Source organism: Andrena cerasifolii, chromosome 1 (assembly GCF_050908995.1).
Source record: "Andrena cerasifolii isolate SP2316 chromosome 1, iyAndCera1_principal, whole genome shotgun sequence".
Lineage (NCBI taxonomy): Eukaryota > Metazoa > Arthropoda > Insecta > Hymenoptera > Andrenidae > Andrena > Andrena cerasifolii.
This window is the reverse complement of record NC_135118.1, coordinates 25,840,568-25,858,371: the sequence shown is the minus strand read 5'-3', so window position 1 is coordinate 25,858,371 and position 17,804 is coordinate 25,840,568. Positions and strand designations below refer to the sequence as shown.

At 40.3% G+C, this 17,804-nt stretch overlaps 1 protein-coding gene across 1 annotated transcript in view; it reads right to left on the bottom strand.

Annotated features, from left to right (window-relative positions):
• Nucleotides 1–17,804, bottom strand: part of LOC143372361 (ATP-binding cassette sub-family G member 1) — a 57,918-nt gene that overhangs the window by 15,429 nt on the left and 24,685 nt on the right. The window contains exons 2-3 of the mRNA XM_076818499.1: nucleotides 16,972–17,394; nucleotides 5,244–5,361 (exon numbers count right to left, since the gene is read on the bottom strand). Coding sequence (XP_076674614.1) covers nucleotides 5,244–5,361; nucleotides 16,972–17,191 — 338 coding nt within the window. The 5' untranslated portion in view covers nucleotides 17,192–17,394. The remainder of the gene's footprint in view (nucleotides 1–5,243; nucleotides 5,362–16,971; nucleotides 17,395–17,804) is intronic.

Below are 17,804 nucleotides of genomic sequence, written 5' to 3'. Positions count from 1 at the left end.
TTTTCTCGTGTAGAATCGCCATACTTTAGAGATTACCAGACACCCGGTGTATAATGGTCGTTTCTTTCAGTTAGTACGTTACGAATGAACAATTTCAATGAGATTCGCGTGTTCTTCTTGAAACGTCGACTCTTTCATGTAAATTGTATTACAGGTTCCTGGAAACACTCTCGGGAGGATTATCGATAATCACTCCAGGAAGGCTCGATGCAGCGCACGTGTTGCCGCTGACACGAGGATCACCTTTCTCGAATAAATTTCAATTGTACATTTCAAGCCCCTGCCAATAAATCAGCCGCTGGCGCGGACAGTGCAACGATTTGCACAGGAGCCAGATAAGTGTAGCTCGCATAATTTAATTTATCTCGAGGCGATCCTCGCTTCCTCGACACCAGTTTTTCTCAATACCTCGGCGATAAAGTCAAACAGAGTAAACATCTGTTCCGAGTTTTATCGACTTCTTTATAGTTTCTCTACTGAATTTCCATTTTCCAGCAGTGCGTTACCAATGCAAATTTTTCTAAACGCACGAATCTATTTTTATAGCCATAAAAATCGCATGGTGATTATTTATATCGTTACATTAACTTGTTAATTGGGAAAGATAACACGTCGTTTCAAATGCTTCTGTTTAGAGCGAACCGAGTCGACGCTTGTTATTCAGAATTTATTCAGTAATACTCTGTTCGAAAAGTTCCAGCAAACACTCGTTTAAAGCGGCTTGCGTTAGACTTTGTGTTAGAAACGAGATTAGCAGTTTTCTAACGATCGAAATTTTTTAAAAAGCTTTCGGGAATAAGCGTTAGTCAGAAAGGATGAAGAAAGGAAAAGAAAAAAGAGGGTGCCAAAGTGGATCAAAAATCAGGGTTCAAAAATAAATAATTCGCCGTTTCGAAGTCATCTGAATATTGCAAAAACCCTTCGGGACCGAGTATTTGATCAGAAAAGAACAAAAAAAGAGGAAAAAGAGCGCGCCAAAATCGATGAAAAACAAAGTTTTTGATGCTATCATATTTTTTCCTTGATATGGGGATTTCGGACCACTGTGCGTCGCTTTGAGTGAACTGAGATCCTTAAACAAAATTCGCTAGGCAAGCTAACAGCCAGTTCAGAAATCGAATTATGAGGGTGCTATTAAAATTGAAAAAAAAAACACGTTGGCATAATTATTGCTGAACAAATGAGTAATTTCTTGTTTTACTCGATTTATCCGGGAACTGTTTGAACAGAGTAGTACATTCTAGCGAAGAGAAAGAAATATGTATAGCTTAATGTCACATTTAACATTTGTCCTAGTCAGAACGAGTTGCTGCAGTTCTTTATAATAACACTTAAACACTTGGAAACACGTAAAGAATGTTTTCCGTCCCAGAAATGGCACAGTGAACTCTTCTCCGCGCTGAGGCAGAAAAACTTGATAGAGGAAAAAGTTGAATGTCATAACAACAACTATCTGTTCGTGAAATAACATTTCATACGTATGTACACTTGTACAACGTGGCTAATTACCTTGCACTGTCACCTTTTTCTAAAATAAAAACACTGCTTCTCTAATTGCATGTGACACTTGCACGCCACTTGCCACTTTCCCAGGAAAATCTCATCCTGTAAATATAGTAAACAAAGTACCTTAAAGACACTCGACTTCCCCCAATCAATTTTTTGTGCACAGTGATGGTGGACAGAATGATTAAATTGTGAATGGTAGCAGAAATAACGGTTCCATTAAAAGCCAGAAATTTTAAAACCTTACTCCTCACAAACAAGAATATTAAAGGCATATATTCTTTTTAATTATTAAGGGGAGGTTCCGGTCTAAAAGTCGATTTTTTTTTATTTCATTTTTCGAATGTTCAATATTTTAGGAGTACGTGTTTAGAAGGATTTTTTGAAATTCTAATTTTTGTATTTCCAAAAGTTATTATCCGATTCGACTGAAACCTTTTTTATTTTGAAGAATATACTTCTGGCTAGGGGGATACTAGAACAAATTACAAAAAATTGAAAATTTATAATTTTCAAAGCCGTTGAAAGGGTGAAATATAGGGAAAAAGTGATTTCAAACTTCAACTGTCGTTATTTTCTAAAAAATATCATTTTTGTATTTTTTTCTGTTTTCGTCCCTAGCCAGAAGTATATTCTTCAAAACAAAAAAAGGTTCAGTCGAAGTGGATAATAACTTTTGGAGATACAGGTCCCACCGATTTGGATGAATTTTTTGACGCCTTGACTTTAACGACTCCCCAGTGCCGTCTGCAATGATTAATTATAAAACAAAACACATGTGAAAAAAGAGCTGCTCGCCCCAGTTCCTAGAAACACCCTGTACATTTCATGGATCTTGAAATCTCGAGTTTCGATTCCAGCAGGCAGTCGAGTCACGGCGCGAGCTACAGTCATGGTTCGATCAGATATTCAGTGCTCGTTAAGTCAGCGGGGTCTCAATTTGCCGAAGCGTTGCAGGCGCGACTCCGTTTAAGTATTGATCAATGCTCTTCGCGTTATTCGAGTCGCAAGATGCAGACCAGTTCCTCGAATCTCAATCGAGCAAGCCTGCTTCGCGTGGCCTTCTTTTCCCTCCCACACTCCCAACATTGTTTAACCACTGCTTGTATTGCGTCTAGATCAGCTGTTCTTAACTTTGGGTCCACGATGTGTATAATATTATTACTTTAAAATCGCATGGAACCATAAAAATAAAAATATTATAATACGAGCATGTGTATTTATTTTTTTTTCTCTTAGCTTATTTACCTATCTCTTGATTTATTTATTTTTCCCTTGGCTTATTTATTTTTCCCTTGATTTGTTTATTTTGCCCTTGCTTTATTTATTTTTCCCTTGACTCCAAATTTGAAGGCTGTTGATAAGCAGCTTTAAATAAATATTTGACGCTCTTTAGGGTTTTAAATCTTGAGTTAAGTTTTGAGGGTCCGCGACAACAAAAGATATATAAAAGGGTTCCATGGTAAAAAAAAGGTAAATAACCTTAGGTTTAGATTCTAAAACTCTAGAATTTAGAAGCTGAAGGTCCATTGCCCTTTGTCAGAAGAAGGGGAGACCTGTTCGTGGAGGTTTCAGAGGGCTTAGACACACTGGTCAGTGCACTGACCCAGTTTTGGGGTCCCAAGTACCCCCACTGTTACCAGTTCCCCTGGAGAACAGCGTCGACACGATTACACCGCGTTTAAACGTGCCACGCATCGCTCTGTGTCACAAAGACGTTAACACTGGAGAACGCATGAATACAGACGTGTGCTGTGAGTTTTTATAGCCACCGCGATGTGACTGCATCGATAATGAAATGAAACTCATGCATATCACTGATGTTCGAGTTCCATTGTGCTGGGCTATATATAATTGAAAGATTAGCATATCCTGTGCACGGTTCTGGGGTGTTTTTCGCAGCAAAAATTTCCAAAAATCTTGCGTCACTCAGTGTTATTAATAGTGGCAGATTTAACAGGGCGGCCGATGAGTAGTTGCCGCCTGGGCCCCTGCCCAGAAAGTCTCCCAAGGCCCCCTCCTTAAAATAACATCATTTTATCTAAACTATGTATATTTTTTTCTGTATTATTACACTGAATCCATTTTTCGTAAACTACCTGTTCATTTTCCCGAAAAATGGGCGCCTGCCCAGAAGGCCCTCCTAGGGCCCCATCCTTAAAAAAAGAAATTTCGATTTTATCTAAATTATACTTTTTTTCTGTACTACTACACTTGACCCGTTTTTAATAAACTACTTGTTCATTTTCCCGAAAAATGGGCCTCTGCCCAGAAGGCCCTCCTAGGGCCCCATCCTTAAAAACAGAAATTTCGATTTTATCTAAATTATACTTTTTTTTCTGTATTATTACAATGAGTCCGTTTTTAGTAAACTACCTATTCATTTTCCAGAAAAATGGGCCTCTGCCCAGAAGGCCTTCCTAGGGCCCAATCCTTGAAAAAAGAAATTATGATTTTATCCAAACTATATTATTTTCTGTATTATTACACTGAGTCCGTTTTTAGTAAAGTACCTTTTCATTTTCCCGAAAAATGGGCCCCTGCCCAGAAGGCCCCCTAGGGCCCCATCCTTAAAAAAAGATATTATAATTTTAGCCAAACTATATTTGTTTTTCTGTATTATTACACTGAGCTCGTTTTTAGTAAACTACCTTTTCATTTCCCCGAAGAAATGGGCCCCTCAGAACGTTTGCCACCTGGGCCTTTTTTCTTAAATCCGCCACTGCTTACTGAGTCGAGTGCTACACGAGACTCGTTCAGCTTCGAATCAGAATCAGCTTGGAATTGATTTTCTTGATGGTTCAGAGTCTTCTTATGGTTTCTCAAGGGAAGAACATTGAATCTAACTGAAGGTTCCTTCTTCCACTGTCAATCACGTCGTGGCTTCTCCGTTTAAGGTACGCAGAAGCCACGTGCTGCGTAATCGCGCGAAGAAGCGAGTGGTACAGAGGCAGAGGGGCAGTTGAACGATGCGGCGGGGGAAACTGTGTAACACGATGAGAAGCAGCCCCCCAGCGACCTTCAGCAGCATCTTGACTCAGTTCTTTTACGTACCAATGCTCAACCCATTACGTCTCATCGTGCAATTAGGCTCGCGTTACTCTAGCGCTGTTTCTATTTATCTTAATTGAAGAGTCGAAGTGGTAAATGCTGTAAGCGTCAGAAGTGAAAACTTCTCAGTATTTTACTCTGATTTTTTCAACCATAACGATGTTGGTATTGGGGGTCTTAAAACTCTATCTTGCGAATGTCCTATAAAATAAATTAAATTATTCTAACATCGCACTTACATCGTTTACCACCGTATTCACCATGGAATTTACCTTTATCCTTTTCCACTAATAAAATTTATTTTTCATTTCTTTGGCACTTGCGTCGTTTAACATTTCAACTCTTCAATTGCAGCAGATTGGAATTTAATGAAGACTTCTCATTATCATTTATTATTATTATTATTACTATTGTTATTAGCATTACGTCGTGGAGTTTCACGACCTTCAGCTCGGCGTTTTGAAGGTATGTATTTTATTTTTATTATTATTATTATTATTATTATTACTATTATTATTATTATTATTATTTTGTGGAGTTTCACAAACTTCGGCGCAGTGTTTGGAAAATATAGGTACAGCGGACTTATTGATTTATTATTATTAGTAGTAGTAGTAGTAGCAGTAGTATTATCATTATCATCATTATTATATATTAACATAATCCTTTTTTCTTTAAATACTCACGTGTAACCAGCCAAGACGTTCAGCAAAGTCGATTTTCCAGCGCCCGAGGGGCCCATAATGGCCACCAGCTCCCCAGCGTTGAACTCTCCACTGACACCATGGAGGATCTCCTTGTATTCTGCAACAGAGAGGCGCATCGCTCACTAACAAGCAGCAAAAAGTTACCACTTAATAGTTTCTAATTCAGATAATTCCAGTACCGTGCTAATTGCCCTTAAACGCACTAAAACCTCATAATCACGATCTTTTATAGCATCGTAAAATCCTTCGTTCAGCTCCGCGTCACGCAGGAAGTATACGAGATCCAAGAAAATCGTTGACACTACCTGAAGCATAACGAGAAACTCCTCACAGCGCTCCAAAGAAGAAGAAAAAACGCTCGCAAGAAACTCGTCGACTTCGCGTAGACTCTAAATCATGCAGGGGAGAATTTATCGGCTGTTACGCGTCACATTTGCATATTCTTGTTAAGGAATTACCAGCAATTATCGTTGTTGAGAAAAAAAAACTACGTACACAACCTCGCTCCGAACGTATCGAACGCGCGGCACGATGTTACAGCGTTTACTTTGATACTTTGGTAATTTACCATTTAGCGACTTTCCAGGCTATCGAGCGGTCACAGCAGAGGCGGAGGATAACGATTTCACTGGCTCGATCACGAATTGCCCCAGCGATGTATTTGCATCGGATGAAGTCACTGCATGTTTGGAAAAATATCACGCGCTGCCCAGATAATAGCATGGCAATGACTAGTTGGCACGCGAAATTACATATGCGCATTAGTCACCGATAATTGAGATTAACACTGTGACTCGCGGTGGCGACTGCCACCTGTTTCCTGACTCTTCGCCTTTCTCCTACGGTTCCACTAATAAAATTCGTCTCTTTCCATTGAAGGAACTTTGGAGGAAATTTTGGCCTCTTTAGTTAAAATGTCCTATCTAACAGTTTGAAACAGCCGTGAAAACTGAAAGTTTATCATTAACTTTGTACCGTCCTTATTTTCCTTCATTCAAATTAAAAGCTGTTGTCATTATTTTGTAACAGCCTAATATAATTGTTTGTAATAGGTGTACCGGTAGGTGATGTATCATTAACGTAGCAATTAATTAATTTTAACCATATGGAAATAAGTTAGGTAAAATACATTAGACTGTTTATAATTCTAGAGTTTTCTAACTTTACTTAAAAGGTAAAAGACGCGTGGAACTTCAAATATTTCCACAAATCTGAAGAAATGAAAAAATGCTAGATAGGAGAGTTTAACTAAGCAGGGCAGTGTATTTCATCCCAACTTTTTTTCAATCTCTAGGATAATAATAAACATTGGGTAAAAGTATACAACTGGATTTGTTTCCATTTCTTTACAAATGCATTACAAAGAAAGTGTCTTTTTCCACGGAAAATGACTGCCTAGTCCCCTTAATAAACAAAACATCGAAAACATATTTTAAAATAAACTTTTAGTGCGATTTCTAATTATTTCAAAAGGGAAGCAGTAAACAAAATTTCATTCAATTATTTCTAACCCCCCTCAGACCCACCCTCGATCCATTCTTGGACAGATGAAGTGATAGAAATGAAACTGTGAGAACGATAGGTAGGACAAGGAAAGAAGAGTAGACTAACAAAGGTCCTAAGCACCTGTAGCTACAATAACAATAACTTATTCGTGAGCAAAGTTTTACTTAGAATGCTTATCTCTCGCGTTGTATCGCGACGTTTGCCGATTTGAATACCGCGAGTCGTTTGACCATGGGGACATATATTTTTGACCGTGAAAAATATGGTTACAGCGCGTTACACAAGAACGAACATCCTGAACGGTCGAGTTCCGGTGTTATTAGCCGTGTTTTCCTCTCAGGAGGCTCGAATTCCGCGCAATCACTAATTCTAAAAGGAACATGACGCGTAATTTCCACTATTCGCGACACGGAGCACGAAGGAATTGAAGTGTCTGGTAATAGAGTTGCGATGGAAAGAGGAAGTCACAGGTTTGTAGAAAATAGTCAGTATTTAATTCCAACTGAAGTCTCCAATTGCCAAATTTTATGGAACCGCGGAAGAAGGAGCGTCTCAGGGCCTAGAGATCTTTGGGAATTATCTTCTACAGTACTACCTTTATTTTCTAGGTTCCTCTTAAGGAGGAACACCAACCACTGTGACGGCCGGAAAAGTAAGTAATTTTTATAAATTTTTTTCAGGAATAATATACAGTTTTTATAGAAAAATTTTATTACCTACCTTTAGTACGCTGTCTTAAGAGAATATACAAAAAAAATAAATAGAAAAACATCCATAAGTTTTAATATATTAATTAATCTTCTAGACCCCCACACGCGAGCTGGTCGAAAGTGTAACTATGGAACAGCAGGTCCGAAATCAAATTTATTTTTTTCTTTATAAACTATATGAGTGTAGTTTCCGTTGTACGTACCGATTTCTTTAACAAATTATTTTTGTAAAAATGGTGCGCTTTACAAGAAAAGTTTACAAAATCTTCGAATAAGATGGACAGTTTTTCGAGCGTATTTCAAAACATTTGTTTTAAATCAAAGAATCCGTACGTACAACGGAAACTACACTCATATAGTTTATAACAAAAAAATGAAATTTTATTTCGAACCTGCTGTTCCATGGTTACACATTCGACCAGCTCGCGTGTGGGGGTCTAGAAGATTAATTAATATATTAAAACTTATGGATGTTTTTCTATTTATTTATTTTTCTATAGTCTCTTAAGACAGCGTACTAAAGGTAGGTAATACAATTTTTCTATGAAAGCTGTAAATTATTCCTAAAAAAAATCTTAAAAATGGCTTACTTTTCCGGCGGTCACAGTGGTGTTCCCTCTTTAGGGGTTATACCTAAGTCAGGCGGCCGAAAAGAGGCGAATGTTTGTGATTTTTTTTGAAAAAACGGAAGCATGTATTCTTACAGAACTTGTTGCGCTTAAACGAGCATCATTTAAAGAACATTTGGTAATTTTTTCGTAGAAAAATATTTACGTTTAATAACGTTATTAAGTATTTTGTTTTCGATGCACACTTTACGTTAAAGAATTCAAATTCGTCGCGCCCCTTACTTTAATACAATTCCTATTTTAATATATCATTATAAAGTACCAGACACCCCAATTTGTGATACATGCAACACCAAATTAACCATCGTTCACCTTATACTCTCCTGCCGCGAATTCTCAACTGAAAGGAAAAACTGCGAGATTGACACCTGTTTACAGAAAACTCTTACCGACCACAAGAAGATAAAACAGCCGCTGAGATTCCTTCAAAATACCAATCTTCTTAAAGAGTTGCGAATATCGGTTCTATGATCTGTGTCGCTAATAACCCAACTTAGAGGTTGACGCGACTTAACCCTTAACTGGTATCTTGGGGTCGCTCATGACCCCAGGCACGCAAAGTTCGCTGCAAAATTTTTGGTTGTCTAAGCTTGTAAACTGTTTTTCTAATTAATTTTATAATAATAGTTTAACTTTCTAGGTTTCTATTATTTTACACATTACCTAAGAAGAAAATATTCATAGAGGTTGATTCAGGGCCGACTTTACAAATTTCTGTGTCCTTTTTTATTTGCCATTTGTATACCAGCCACGTTTGCCAAAAGCAGTATACCAGTTAAGGGTTAAAATAACTAATTTAAAAAAAAAAGTTTATCGTGCACCGCTAGTAATCGAGGCAAGTGGTTCCCGTTTAATGAACTCTTTACGTCCAAACTGTTTGCGGCTGACGGCTTGGCGTGATTCACGTAACATTCACTTATCACGAATGTCACTGCGTCCCGACCCTTGATAACGCTCTCGCTGTTGGATCGCAGTCTTCCGTGAATCAAAACTTGCCGTTGCAAAAAAAGTGAACAACCACGCCAGCAAAACGAAACGTTGGAATCAGCACTAGCCTTCTTCCGTGCCGTGGCAACCTGCTTCCTGTTGCTTTACCGCGTCGTGGATAAACAGAAGCGAGCCAGATTCGCGTTTCCATCAGAATGATGTAATTCCTTCAACGGCAAATACAAACTTTGATCACACAAACTTGCTATTTCGTAATATAGCAGCATATCGCCGAGGGAAACGCGTTATACATCTTTCCACGTGCTATCGTCGATTCCATTCGTGACAAATACCACGGCAAGCAGTTTACGCTCTATCCTGGCATCGGCGTGCTTTCGCGCCGAGGGATCTTCACCCTGCACGCGGCTTTGGCGTGTTCTCGATACGATCTGCAAAGCATCGTAAGTATAATCCGAGTGCACCCGAATGCTTGCTTCAATCGAGGGGGCGTTATACTTTACGCAACGCTAAAACAGGCCGATTTTGGGGAGCTCTTTCTGTAGAATTTGCGAAGCAAGTCATTTTGAACCTCTTTATGGGTTTATGTTAAATATTTGAAGGTGCGAAAGTAAAGTTTTATGTTAAAAATATCCCATTTTTATCCACGACGGAATGGAAAAGGTATATGCGTTTAAGGTAGGAGGTTGTGTGTGCGTGTGTGGTGGTATCTGTTAACATTTCTCGCCGAAACTACTGGACCGAGGTAGAATAACAATAAAAGAAACAGAACTGCACGGCTGTAGATTCTAAAGAATTTAAATCTTCCTAAGACGTTGCAACTCTTGTAAAGCTACAATATTGGGTGGGCTACTAAACACAGTCCTCTAAAAAAAGTGAAATATAAAATAGAAATTTAAAAAAAAAAACCAGGACGATGTAAGCAAAACTTAACAATAAAGAAAATAAAATACAGTACTCTAAAAAGAGTGAAATAATAAATAATAATATTTGGATAATGTGTTTACACTAGAACTTTTCATGATATATTTTTATCGATTTGTAATTAATCTATAGGTATTCAAAAAATGTAACAAATTAGGTATGTTTTATACGTGAGGTAAGATGTTTGTCATCCACAACAATATTAATTAATTAACAGCCGTCGTGCGTGATCTACCTCCTTGCCCAGTCCTTACCTAAACGTGAGGTCCCGCATTAATTAACGGCTGTTAATTAATTAATATTGTTGTTGATGGCAAATATTTAAGCGAACGTATAAGACATAATGTGTTACATTTTTCGAATACTTACAGATTAATTATTTAACATAAAATTTGTACACCCGTTAATAACAATAATAATTACACAAATTCTCCTTCGTAAACAGTGGAATATTTTGATGGAATAATTAGGTATTCAAGCGCAATGGCCTCGATATTACCTGTTACATCACTTAAAAAATTAGCGAATCAGAGAAGAACCAATCACAAAACTTGAAGGACCACTTTTTCAAAAGTCTACGCTATTTATGTAAACGTCGATATGAAATTGATCGTTTTAATGACAGTCGCAATGTGTCTACAGCATCTTTGACGCCAAAGATGCGAGCAGATGGTTGATGAAACCGGATTGTTTCATAATTTCAACTGTAATCGATGATAAAAAATAAATTCCTTGGCTCGCAATCGTGGCCTTTTGCTCGCGCCTGCTCTGCACAAGAAAAATTACGGTCGCATGCGAGTTTATTAGATACTATTTCCATGATGTCGCAGTTTCATCAGGCTCGAGTGTTGCCTCCTTCGCGACGGAATATTTCGTACGAACGCGACGGTGAATAAAAGCCTGGAGATCGTTAAAAAAAAGTTAACATAGCAAGAAAAGAGGGAAGTTTTCCTATTCGCGACTAGACGCAACGTTAAGAACTTCGACGTCGATTTTCTCGAAAATGAAGCGCATTATCAAAAAATTGTATTCGTTTTTATCAACTTATTTACTTGTTATAAGTCGAAAAGAATCAGTAAGTTTTTCTGATATCGCGCTTCATTTTCGAGAAAATCGACTTCAAAGTTATTGACGTTGCGCTCAGTCGCGAAATAGGAAAACCTGCCTTAACACTTTACCGACCGGTAGCCTATTAACAGGCTTTTTCTCCCCGACACTTACCGACCGGTAACCTATTAACAGGCTTTTTCTCCCCGACGCTTACCGACCGGTAGCCTATTAACAGGCTTCTTCTCCCCGACGCTTACCGACCGGTAGCCTATTAACAGGCTTTTCCTCCCCGACGCTTACCGACCGGTAGCCTATTAACAGGCTTTTTCTCCCCGACGCTTACCGACCGGTAGCCTATTAACGGTTGCCACGATAACCAATAATTTGTTATCTATTATTGAGGTGCAACTGTTAGATTGTACTGGCAGATCCCATGTTCTTATATCATTTTCTTTTTTTAAATCACCCTTCGCGATGAATAAAAATCACGGTAGTGGAGAGTTTTATTTAGATGATCTGTCAGATTGTTCTGACAGTTATTCAGCAAATGATAGTGATGATGAAAGTGATGGCAGTGATGTAATGATTCGAAAGTGATGTCGTGTATTACCACTGGATTATAGTGATTCAAAAGACGACAATTCAAATGACGTTGAAGTCAACGATGATACAAGGTCGACGAACGATGAATCAATAATTTTGGAACCTTTCGAAGGCAGCTCCGCAATAAAAATTATGCCGAGTTCTCCAGAAAGTGTAATGGACAGTCCAAATTTATTCATTGGAAATTACTTTTTTAAAACCCACTTGGTGAGGGAATCGAACCGGTATCATTACGATGTCGTAGATAAATATAAAATTAAATAAAAAACGAGGAAACGGACAGATATCACGGTACCAGAAATGAAGAAATTTTTAGGTCTAATAGTTCTAATGGGACCAGTAAAAAAGAGTGACTATACTGAAGACTATTGGTCAACTGATCCAAGTATAGAAACTCCATTCTTCTCGCAAGCAATGAGCAGGAACAGATTTTTACAAATAATGCGGAGCTGGCATTTTTGTGACAATGAGGACACTCCTTTCATTTCGGACAGGCTGGTTAAAGTTCAGCCTGTCATTGATTATTTCGGGGCGAATCGGATAACCCATTAATTTCAGGAAAAGAACCTGAAATTTTCATAACAAAATCTTTAGAGTCAACTTAAACAAATCTAATTTAAAAAACCAAAAAGTGAGAAATATCCGATTCGCCCCGAAACTTGGGGCGAATCGGATATTTCCCACTTTTTGGTTTTTTGTTTGCAGAAGAAACATTAGTAAGTTCGATTTTATTTTCTACTATTAATCTTAAAGCCAAAGGTGTACTGTTCACGAATATATAATAAAAAATTAGTTTTTTTAATTCTTGACTATTATTTTTTACCGTCAAACACAAAGTGATCCGATTCGCCGCGGTCTACCCTAAATATAGTTTAACACTAATTTCATGAAAATAAAAAATATTATTACATTTAATTACCCTATAATAACAGAAATATAGCGAATAATATAGTAAGCAAGCACTTTTACAAAGTTTGGTTAAGCGCATATATTCCCGCGCGACGGTCTAAGCTGAAACAGAGCCGTTGCCAGGGAAGTATTGCGGCCGACTGGTCGGTGAGAAGCGTGTAAGAGTTCAGCCTACCGGTCGGTAAAGTGTTAATACGATGATTCCTAATAACGCGCACGAGCTGGTCTCGAGCACAATTATTACAACGCAATTTGTTCCCTTTGGAGACTCTTTTTTTTTCATCGATCAGCACAACACCAAGAATACGCCACAGTCGAAGTAGACCTTGTTCTACGGGTACCGGGTAAACTGAGGTAAGCCGACGATCGGGTCTATTAATACAGTAATAATTGGTATGTGATAGCATTCCGCCTGCACACGCTGTGTAATTGTCGCTGGATCTGACTTGGAAATTTATTTTTTGACCGCTGCTCCTCCGCGGCTGTGTTTGCGACCGAGTCGAGGGGGCGGAGTTCACGTGCTCGATAACCAGGCGCGAATGCTCAGAATATTGCCCGGTTACCTTGGAGCGATTGTCCACGTTTGGTATAATGTTATTCCGCTTCCGTTTGGAGGTCGGCAAATACGTGACGACATGACGTCCGTGCGTGACGGCAGCGCACGCACTTTAGCGCACATACCGCCGGTCTACTTGTAACGAGTGCCGATCGCGTAAACGAAAAGCTGCAGAGTACCGCACGACACCTCGGGTGGAAAAAAGATGCAAGGAGTTGGTAATTGTAGTGATTACGATGAAATTGGATATAAACGGATGTTTTGCGCCGTTTCGAGGGCAAGTGTAAAAAGAACTTGGATATTCGTATACATATTTAATGCTTTGCAACTACGAGTTACAATGATCGTATGCTATAGCTGTAGCAAAATGATGTATGGTGGATCATAGCACCGCGGTGCCAACAAGGGAAGATTCCGAAGTCGAAAAATCAAAAAATTCTGAAACTGTGAATACGTAGGGGATTTCCTCCTGATTACAACGCAATTTTTCTTTGCTACCCAAATTCACTCTAAGGGGGTAGAATTGACCCCTGGAAATTCGGTTATTTTCTGATTTTGTGCTATAACTCGTGAATTGTAAAATAATATTTAATTGTAATTGGTTAGGTGTCAGTAATTGGGTCCTTTACCCTACACAGATTTCTGATGACCAAAGAGAACGGTATCGTTGTGAGCATTCAGGAGGTACTACTGTAGTGAAACTACCCGTTCTTCACCGCCATCTTCGGGAATTTATTTAACAAAAATTATAAGTTTATACTATCTGGCGTTTTGCCTGTATATAAAGGTATGTTTGAAGTAATACTCAGAATATTTTTGAACTTTTTTGGATGACTAGAACAGTTCCCACACCAACGCCCGTCGGAAAAGAATTTTTTTGAAGGAGTTTGTGTTACCGACTTATATCTATGTATATGAGCGATAAAAAAGTTTAAAAAAATTCTGAGTATTACTTCAAACATACCTTAATATGTAGGCAAAACGCCAGATAGTATAAACTTATAGCTTTTGTTAAATAAATTCCCGAAGATGACGTTGAGAAACGGGCAGTTACACTAGAGTACCCCCTTAATAAGAGAAACGGCAAAAATCGGTTGTAACGATGTGATGGCACAGCTGCCATCAGCATGTGGAGCCACCTCGATTATTGTATTTCCATGCTGAGTCGTCGTTGGTGACGTATCTTTTCCTTTGTCGGGCCATGAATAATACAAGGAATCCGCTGGGGCCGATGCGACTGACTAAACCGTACATATGCCTGTCAGTCGCGTGGAACGATACGAATGAAGGTTTTTTTCACGTTGAAAAAGGGGAGCAGTCTGAAGAAATAGAGTTGAAATGGAAAAATGCATTCGTACTCGGGGAAATCATAATGACAGAGATTGGAGGTGTATATACGAGGGCAGACTGAGATAGTGGCTGTATGTCGGGAAAGTAATTGCATAGGACGGCAGTTGATTAAGACAGGAATTTATCTTCGGTGAAGCGTGAGGGTAAAAAATGATAGCACGCGATACAATCCAATCTCACGTGCGAATGGCCGTTGCGAGTAAACGAACACTTGGAGATCAACGTATTGTATATGAAATTTAAATAACCGACTAACCGTTGGAGATAATGTGAGGAACTCAGAGATTGAGTGACCTAGGAACTGAGAGATCCGGGAACTGAAAGACTCGGGACATGAGAAACCCGGGAGCTGAAAGACTCGAGAGCTGAGAGACCCCGGAGCTGAGGAACTCGCGAGCTGAAGGACCTGGAAGCTCATGGACTTGGGAGCTGAGGGATCCAGGAGCTGAGGGATCCAGAAGCTGAGGGATCCAGCAACTGAGGGATCCAGAAGCTGAGGGATCCAGCAGCTGAGGGATCCAGCAGCTGAGGGGTCCAGGAACTGAGGGATCCAGGAGCTGAGAGATTCAGGAGCTGAGGGATCCAGAAGCTGAGGGATCCAGGAGCTGAGAGATCCAGGAGCTGAGGGATCCAGGAGCTGAGGGATCCAGAAGCTGAGGGATCCAGAAGCTGAGGGATCCAGCAGCTGAGGGATCCAGCAGCTGAGGGGTCCAGGAACTGAGGGATCCAGGAGCTGAGGGATCCAGGAGCTGAGAGATTCAGGAGCTGAGGGATCCAGAAGCTGAGGGATCCAGGAGCTGAGGGATCCAGGAGCTGAGGGATCCAGGAGCTGAGGGATCCAGGAGCTGAGGGATCCAGGAGCTGAGGGATCCAAGAGCTGAGGGATCCAGGAACTGAGGGATCCAGGAGCTGAGAGATCCAGGAGCTGAGGGATCCAGGAGCTGAGGGATCCAGGAACTGAGGGATCCAGGAGCTGAGAGATTCAGGAGCTGAGGGATCCAGGAGCTGAGGGATCCAGGAGCTGAGGTATCCAGGAGCTGAGGGATCCAGGAGCTGAGGGATCCAAGAGTAGAGGACCCTGCCCAGAAGGCCCCCCTAGAATCCTATCTTCAAAAAATAGTTATGATTTTAACCAACACTATTTTTTTCCGTACTACTACACTTAGCCCGTTTCTAATAAACTACCCCTTCATTTTCCCCTGAAAATGGGCCCCTCAGAACGTTTGCCACCTGGGCCTGTTTTTCTTAAATCCACCACAGCCCACAGGTATACATATTACACTGTGTACCGCTATCAATTCCGAAATATCTCAACATTTTCAGTTCCAGAGTTGTACAACGACATATCTCAATAAACAGAAGAATATAAACAAACTAACGAATTAAGATTAGTTGCCGAGATAAATCGACCACCGCTTGCATCACATTGTGTTTCATCCATCTTATGTAATTAACAAAAAATTCTGTTTCTCTCCTGACTCTTACTAACACGTGTGCGGGCAGTTTTTAGCACAGGCCTGCTCGGTATAATTATCTCCCTACACGTGAGCCATTATAGTGACGCCATCTCCTTGAAACGACACACGTGCAACCGCCCGTTTCGCCGACTTTTAACAGAGAGCTCTTCTCAAACTACTCAGCAACTTTCTCCATTCAGAACTTTCCTCGGCAGGACCACTTTCTCCCAACGTCATCGGTGACATTTAATATACTCGAAAAGACCGCAGAGAAGCTCAATTCGCTGGAAATGCATCTCGCCGAGCACTGACCTATCACTCGACGCAACTTTATGAACGTTGCACGGGAAGTGCTTCTATCGAGACAACTAAAAGGAAACGCTCAAATATATCTCCCGACGACTTTATGCCTCCACTATCGTAATCAATAGAAGATCCAACGTTCAACGTCGAATCTTGCTACAACAATTAGATTAATTTAAACTTGATCTCAATACGTACGTTATTTTGCAAGCAAATAGAGAGGGAATATTCTTACGACTTAAGGGGGGAGTCCTATTTAGGACGCTAGGAATAAGGTGATTCTTGGGAATTTTTTTCTGAGAAACTGTTAAGCGGATCTTTTCCAAACTTTCAGGGTATTTTAGTTCACAGTCCAACAATAAAAATTAATTTTTTCGTTACAAAGTGTTCGTTAGAAATGGAGATATATGAACACGTTCGTTAGGACTCGCGCGCCGGAGTTGCAAATTTGCGATTGTAATGGTGGCCCCAATTCTTCCCCGAAGTAAAAAAAAACCAAGGATTTTCTTATTTCTGCTTCGCATTATTTTTAAGCACGATGACACTTTAAACGTCAAATTTCTACCATGGGCATATATTCTACAGTGTTCAAACTTTATCTCAGAATTTTTGAGACTTAATTTAACAAATAATTTTTAAACAACAACTGGTTGAAAATTGGCGGGGTCAAATTGACCCAGTGTGACAACGACGTTCGAAAAAGTAGGTGTGAGAACCGAGGGTTAAAGAATGAAACCCCGAGAATAAGGTGCAAAGTGAACTCACTCGGTTTGATGCTCCGAAGGCTCCATTCCGTGACCGTGTACCGGATGTCGTGGAACACTAGGTCTATCTCGGGCCTCCTGGGGAACGAGTGCTTTTCCTGGAGGATGTAGTCGTCTTTCGTGGCGACCGTAACACCGTGTACGTCGTCGTGGCTGCTGTGGTCGATCTGACAGCAACTGAGGGACGACCTCGAGGGGGAGCAGGGGGTGGACGTGGTCATCTTCCGGTGGAGGATCGCGCGCTGCCGCTTGGCCTCCTCTGTTTGCTCGCCTGTTCACGGGGAAAACGGTGTTCTCGTTCTGACCGCGATTCACGCCCGAAGACGCATGTCTAGTACCGCTGACGCTCCTCTTTTTCCACTCCTCCGCCTCCTTGCTATCTGCGGTTCACTGTCCAGCCGATTACACTTCGCGCATAATTGTCCTGTAACAGACGGGAAAAAACGAACCCGTTCAGATTGTGCGCTGTTCTGATGACTGTCAGCTCTATTGTTAAAAAATGGAGCGGAGACCTAAGCTCCTCTAACACAGAGTATGACGCATCGCATTGCTGATGATTGTGGTCGTTGTGATTTATGTACTTTAAGTGAGTTCGAAGAGAGAATGTGGGATCAGGAACCCTCATAAGAGGGAGCTCGGAATGATAGATTGTGGAGAGTCGGCGTTGGCGGAGTTGGTTAGGCGCCTGACTACGAAGCAGAGGATCCGCAAGATCGTGGGTTCGAATCCCGTCGCCCGAGGTCCGTTTTTTTCTGTGGCTCCCGAACATATAGAAATTGCGAAACTTAGTCTTAGAAGAATGGGAGAACGTGTTAAGCCTCCACTAAAATAAAT